The sequence below is a fragment of the Pyrus communis genome, chromosome 5 (assembly GCF_963583255.1).
Source record: "Pyrus communis chromosome 5, drPyrComm1.1, whole genome shotgun sequence".
NCBI lineage: Eukaryota > Viridiplantae > Streptophyta > Magnoliopsida > Rosales > Rosaceae > Pyrus > Pyrus communis.
The window spans coordinates 18,096,743-18,104,041 of NC_084807.1; the positions used below are offsets into that span (position 1 = coordinate 18,096,743).

General features: G+C 37.2%; 1 protein-coding gene across 1 annotated transcript; it reads left to right on the top strand.

Annotated features, from left to right (window-relative positions):
* The first annotated feature begins 213 nt into the window (after positions 1 to 213).
* Positions 214 to 3,195, top strand: LOC137735066 (F-box/kelch-repeat protein At3g61590-like). The gene is made up of 2 exons (XM_068474435.1): positions 214 to 588; positions 1,732 to 3,195. The coding sequence occupies exon 2, from the start codon at positions 1,759 to 1,761 to the stop codon at positions 2,974 to 2,976; it is 1,218 nt and encodes a 405-aa protein (XP_068330536.1). The 5' UTR covers positions 214 to 588; positions 1,732 to 1,758; the 3' UTR covers positions 2,977 to 3,195.
* The last annotated feature ends 4,104 nt before the right edge of the window (positions 3,196 to 7,299 follow it).

The window sequence follows — 7,299 nt, forward strand, 5'->3', positions numbered from 1 at the left end:
AATAAGAGTGTATGAAATGTCAAAATAACTGTGTGATGCTCACCCTATAATTTTCCTTTTCGGTTGTGCTGTGGCTAAAAATCCTCTTCTTCCTCTCATTAAAATTCATCAAATGCTTGAATAAAAGCCACAAACCACCATAAATCTCAGGCTCACCCTATGGCATATGGACAAAAACATAGCTCAACTTCCACGCTCTCGCACGCGCCTCTCTCTCTCACGCATAAACAGAGGAGGAGAGAGGCTGTAGGAAGAAATAAAACGCTTTCTTTCTTACTTCACTATCTGCCTGTTTTCTCTTCTCTTCCTCTCCCTTTAATATCTCCTTTTGCAATTGGGTTTTGTTCACCAGCTGATGAGCAAACATGTTTCACCAGCCAAATCTAGAGCTACCCATTCCATGGTTTTCTACCATTTGAAGGAAAACTTGTGCTTTTTTACCTTTTGCTTCGTTTAAGGAGGTCTGGGTGGTGAAAGGTTAATTTCTTTTCGGTTCGTTTGTTTTTCACCGCTATATTGAATCTCTGCACAAATCTAAGGGAACCCATTTGGCCAGTGGCCGTGGAGAAGGCAGGATTCGAATACAAGGTACGTGCTTAGGTGGATTTCGTTGCAGGAAAACACTTTCTCTCTGCTTTTGCTTGTGTGAAATTTTTATATTTCTGTGGTTTTTTTTATCTGTTTGTGCCATCAATGTTATGTGGAAATATTGTTTGTTGATGTATTGCTTTCTGGTTTTGGTGTTTTGATTGATTGATTGTTATCCATGGACTAATAGCTCTTCATCTAACTAAATTAAAATCTCTCTTAGGGTTTGATTTCTTTGAAAAAAGCACAAGTTTTTGCTTTCAATCTAATTTTAAAGGCCCCCCTTTATTTTGTTGCTCTTGCTTTGGATGTGGGTTGTAAACTTCTGCAATTAGTATTGGCCATATGCTGCTGAGAAGTGTTATTTTTCTGATTCCTTCACCTGGTATGCATTTTAGTTTGATATCATTTCTCTACTGGTTTTGCATCACTGCATGCAATCTCATATGTGGCTCATTAGTTGTGTATTTGATTTTTCTGTTTTGGTATCAGATAGAATTTCTATCAACTACAAGATATAATTTGGTTATGCTGCATTCTCTGTCGCATCTGTAATTTTGAAGATATAGGATTTTTCTGTATCGAATTTCCGGTATTGAATTACCTAGACTGTCTGTACTTTCTTGCTGCACCTACCGTCCTTTCTTTTGTTTTGCCTTTCAAATGGAGTGTTTGAAAGTTACCAAGTCGCTTCTTATAGAATGAATATTGATTTGGATTCTGGATAATGAATCTTTTCTGTGGGAATAACGAATAAAAATCTCCGAAGGTGGGTTGATTACTGCTTATGTGTAGTCTTTTGATTAGTCAGAATCATGTTTCATTGCTTTTATGTAATTATTAAAGGTAGAAGGGAGCAGTATTATCTGCTGATTATAGTGTCATGAATCAGTCAATCATATCAGATGAGAGAGTTAACTTAGCTGACATCTGGAAGTGATATGCCATCTTTGATTCGTCAATTTTGAATTTGTCTGTCTCCGACTTGTATTGGTTTGGACAACTGGTTTTGTAACTAATATATTGTTAGTGATGCCAATCTCGCGGTCGCTAACTTGTGTAATGGCAAGAGAATCTCATTAACATAATTTTGTGTATTGTATTTTCTAGATAAGAATCTTTTTGTATTATATTTGTGTTCAGGTTCTTTTCACTTTACTTCTCTTGATAATGGAGGGAGAAACGTCGTGGTTTAGCCATTCCTTTGATAACATGGCAAGGCGGACTACAGAGTATGATTCATTCTCAGAGCTCAGTGATGAAGGAAATAGAGAAGCTAATGCAGTTTCAGTGGATTTGATACTTCCTGATGACCTGTTGGAACGGATATTAGCATATCTACCAGTTGCCAGCATTTTCAGAGCACGTAGTGTGTGCAAAAGGTGGTATGAGATTCTCAATTCAAGAAGGTTTATGTGGAACTTTTCGCACGTGCTATCACAAAAGCCTTGGTATTTTATGTTTACCAGCTCCAATGATCCAACTGGTTATGCATATGATCCTATCCTCAGGAAGTGGTATGGCATTGAGCTCCCCTGCATTGAGACATCCAATTGGTTTATTGCTTCATCATGCGGTTTGGTATGCTTTATGGACAACGACAGTAGAACAGAATTATATGTCTGCAACCCTATTACCAAAACATGTAGGAAGCTTCAGGAGCCCCCTGGCTTGAAATTTTCTGATTACAGCGCACTTGCAGTTTCCGTTAACAGGAAGTCACATGGTTATACAATCTCAATTGTGAAATCTAAGCAAGTTGCTGGAAATTTTTTCGAATGGGATGTCTCTGTTCATATTTATGATTCCGAAACAATGATGTGGGTGACCTCTTTGACAGAGGTTCTGACAGGATGGAGAGGTGGGGATGAGAGTGTTATCTGTGACGGGGTTTTGTACTTCTTGATTTATTCAACTGGGGGCGGGTTACCAGACAATCGTCATGGCCTAATCACATATAATCTCTCAGCACGTTCTCCTCATGGGTTATTGATACGCAGTTTTATTCCTGTACCTTCTCCTCTTACATGTGGCCGTCTGATGAACTTGAAGGAGAGGTTGGTTATAGTGGGAGGGATTGGTAAACAAGATCGGCCTGACATAATTAAGGGGATTGGTATCTGGCTTCTAAAGGGGAAGGACTGGCAAGAGATTGCGCGAATGCCTCACAAGTTCTTCCAAGGGTTTGGGGAGTTTGATGATGTTTTTGCCAGCAGCGGCACAGATGATCTCATATACATACAGAGCTACGGAGCTCCAACTCTTCTTGTATTTGACATGAACCTGAGGCATTGGAGATGGTCACAGAAGTGCCCTGTAACAAAGAGGTTCCCACTTCAGCTCTTTACTGGTTTTTGTTTCGAACCAAGGCTCGAAATTTCTCCTTGATTGTGTGGATTGATAGGATGTTGTGGTGGTATGATACCAATTTGTCCGAAATTCCTGTGTTCCACCTTGTTATCTTTTCTTTTCCCTTTAGTTTTCAGTTACAACATTTGTGTCCAAAAATTTGTACACATAATTTACCTGCAGATAAAAAGCTGCTTATTAATGGTCATGGCTATATTATTCTTTCAATTGGAATTACCGCTGGTAATACAATCTTATGAGTTCCTGACATGTAACTTATAAACATTTTACCTTTTAACTCTTTTGCATAGGGATTCTGTCATACAAGCGGGGATATATGATATGTTTATTTTCTTTATCCCTCACGTATATCCCGGGATGCCTTAAAAATTTCCCTTTTATGCCTCATTATCTATGTGGGAGTGGCTATCGGTTCCAATGACATACATTGTCTAGACCGTTAGATTAGCGAAGTTTTGTTCATTAGATGGATCATACTCTGTTTCCATGTCATAAGCGTTCGTACGACGAAACTTCCATTGATTGGTACTGTCCCTTTTCAAGTTCCATTGATAGGAAGGTGTTTTCCTAGTCCAAGGGGAATGATCAATTTCTGGCAATGAGCCAATGACAGAAACTCCGTGTGTTATCTTTTAGCGAATTCACCTGTTTTCAACGTAAAAATAATTAAGAAACTGATTAGGCACTTAAAAAAGTGGAGATTAAGAGGTAAGCTTGGGTTTGCCTTGTGTGGGTTGGTTGAGAAGTGACGAAGATCAACACTTTGGTTTTAAAATTCTATATTTAATGGACGTAGATTTTGCTTGGTGGACATGTGACGATGGAAGATTGTGATTTATGAATTTATGCTGCCTTTTTTTTTTTTTTTCCTTGTGGTCCAAAGACTTGTGCCCACTAACAAATATTTTAAAGAAAAAGGATTTTATTTTATTGAAATGCCTTGGCTTTTCAATGAATCTTAATTTAAGTTTGGAATTTTACGTAAATATTGATTAAAGTGGTGTGGTTTCCTCTTAAGCACTTAAATTTGAATTTTTTTTCCTTGTAGTTTAGCGAAATATTCTTATTAAAAAATTTCTTGTAAACTCATCAACATCTCTGTAGCTGTTTGTGTTTTGTATGCTTCTGGAATCGTCATCACTCCAATTCAAAAAAGTTTTGAATTTTACGATTTAAATGTTTAAAATTATTCACATTATTCTAATGGTATTGATTTGTTCAAATAGAAGTGAGGGCATGTTGACAACATTAGAATTAAAAACACCAAATAAGATCACTAGAATCAATCAGCCAATACGCTTGGCTTGGGTGGCACCAATTAGGCAATCTACTAATCTACTAATTTTCTTATCTAAATTTTGTTAAAATATGTCCAATCCTCCATTCAGGGGATGACAAAAATCTTTGTCATTTTTCTTTTATGATAAAACGAAACTATTTCTTCAAGTTTTACGATACGAATAATATAGAGAGATAAAAAGGCCAAATACAGAATTTCGAATTCTAATATATACTCTTAATTACTTGACTTGCAAGCCCTTTGCAGTTACAGGGGCTATTACGAGAACATGCATATACAGTTTATAATTGAAATTTGTTTCCCTTAATAGTCTATCTAAAAAGGTTGGCAATGTCTTTGCTTAGTGGGTGGCTAGTGTAAGAGAAGAATCAAAACACATAGTCATTTAGATGAAGTGCTACTTTTGTAACAAATCTTTTTATGGGAATGTTAGCTACCTTTCACTCTTATCTTTATTTATTGGGTAAATTACATTTTCATATCTCATGTTTGGAGCCTATTTCAATTCCTTACCGCATCTTCAAAACATTTCACTTTCATACCTTAAGTACTATTTTACTTCAAAATAATACATCCGTTACATTTTCCATCCATGGATCCGTCTGACGTGGCTACCACATATATGCCAAGTGGCTGCCAAATGTGTATCACGTGGCAAAAAAAATAATTTTAAATTTTTTTTTTTAAAACCTGAATTTTCTCAAAAAAAAAAAAAAAAAAAACAAAAAAACTAAACAAACCCAGAAACCGCCTGACCCACTTCTCATCTCCCCATTCACCTCCAATCCCTTGTCTCTCCCCAGACCCACTCCTCCCTCTTCACCTCCCGACCCCAACGAACTCGACCCACCACCACCCTAGACCAACCAGAAAAAAAATTCACTCTCTTCTTCCCACCCTAAATCCACCACCATGAACTCGAGCCAAGCTCTTCGACCTCATGCACTGGAAGCTTGCCCATGCAAATGGCTACCATTGTTGTCGCCGTTTGAAAACTTTGAACCGACGAACCTAAGGTTGCATCTTTTGAACCCCCTTCATCGGATCTCTCTATCCGATCACGGCCTCCGACCACTGCTCTTAATTGATTGGAGCTCGTAGGCCCCGCTCCGAATCAACTGCGTTCCCGATCCGGTCACCGCCTCCAACAAGCCAGTAGCGTCAATTACATATCGCAATGACGTCGTTCCGAGGTGTCGTCTTCCTTGATTACTTCGCCTCCCTCAATCGCGCTTGAAGCACTGTCTCACTATTTTCCGTCGAGATCGATAAGATTTAGAGATTCTGGGTTGGGTTTAATTGGGGTTTCTGAATTTTTTGTAAAGATGTGAAATTGGTGTTGCTTTTGCTTTGTTTGATGGACTTGGATAAACAAAGCAGATTGCCTTCATATTTTGGTAAATTGCTTCATTTGGGATTTTTGTTTTTGTTGCTTCATTATGTTTGAGCTGAGGAGGAAGAGGAGTATGACGACGTCATTGGGTAGTAATGGTGGTGGTTGCTGATGGGAGTTTGAGGAGGAAGACGGCGGCGGCGGGACGCGGGTGAACTGGAGAAGAAGGGTGAGGATGATGGTTTGTAAGGGATGGGAGGTGAAGAGGGAGGAGATGGAGAAGTGGGTCGGGGCGTTTTTGGGTTTGTTTGGTTTTTTTTTTTTTTTAATAGGGTAAATATTATTATATTTTAAATGTATAAATTTTTTTTTTTTTTTTGCCACGTGGTACAAATGTGGCTGCCACGTCAACACAAATGTGGATTCCATATTTGCGACGTCGTCACTTAACAGTTTACTTAACAGATTTTCTAAAATTGAAATAAAATGATAAGTAAATGTATGAAATTGAACTGTTTCAAAGATATTGTAAGGAATTGAAATCGTCCTCAAACCTGAGGGGTAAAATGTAATTTACCCTTATTTATTTGTCTTTCTCACTTATCAATTGTCACGTGAATTTCACTATCACTTAAAACATAAGTATTTAATGTGTTGAAACTTAAAAGAATATATTATTTTATTTCCACATATGTCCCTAACTAATGACAATCTACCAGCCTTAACCTACCCAAATTAAAAATAAATAAAAAATATCCAACTTAGCTCTAGAAGCCTGGTCGTCCATTTTCCCCATCCTTTCTTGTTCTTTTCATGTTTATGGTTTTTAATACCAAATTGCAAAAAATTGCAGAAAGCATTCACCCCACCATATTAATCCTCCAAACCTACATCACAAAAATCAAATCATGATAGAAAGAAAGAAAAACACATAAAAAAAAACTCAAATTTGTCATCGGACAAATCGTGACCAATCGGATTTAGGGAATAGGGTGCGGCCAAGGGTTTTTCTCTAGGTGGGTTTTTATTTTTGGTAAAGAAAAGAAAAAAAAAATTGGTTAGATTATAGAACACGGGGTGGTAGGTGAGAGAAGTTAGCTCTTGAAAACAAGGGTAAGGGGTAAGAATAATGTTGAAGACTAAATTTGTAGATAAAATTTTATAATTAAATGATATGAGAGTTTATTGTTTATTTATTTGTCAAACAATAGATTTATTAAATTAGATATTAGATTAGAGAGTCGACGGGTTCGAACCGACGCCATAGTGTAAGGACAACAATCATCTTCACAAATGTGGTATAGAGCCACAATGATGACAAATGTTGATAAACGTTCTCATTCTTATTGGTGAAAATTATTTAGTTTTCAAATTTTGTCTATTTAATCTCCCTAGCATTACCCCAAGGTTAAATATGAAAAAATAGAAATGAGTTTATTCCTTTAAAAAAAAAATAGGAACAACTGGTGACAAGCCACGATTATCCACCCCTTTCGGTTACCGGAGAGGCTATCGGGAATTTCACCGTGCCCATGGTCACAGTTAAGCAAACTTACTAGCTTGGAGCATCAAACCTGAAACCTCCAACAATTTTTTGTTTATTGGGGATTCGCAGTTCATGCCTTTACCACTAGAGTCCATACGACACTTAATAAATAAGAAAGGTAAATTAGAAAAACAGGTGGGAAAGGTAGCTATCATTTTTTTT

Coding starts and splice junctions, on each gene's coding strand:
- LOC137735066 (XM_068474435.1), top strand. CDS start 1,759: ATGGAGGGAGAAACGTCGTGGTTTAGCCATTCCTTTGATAACATGGCA.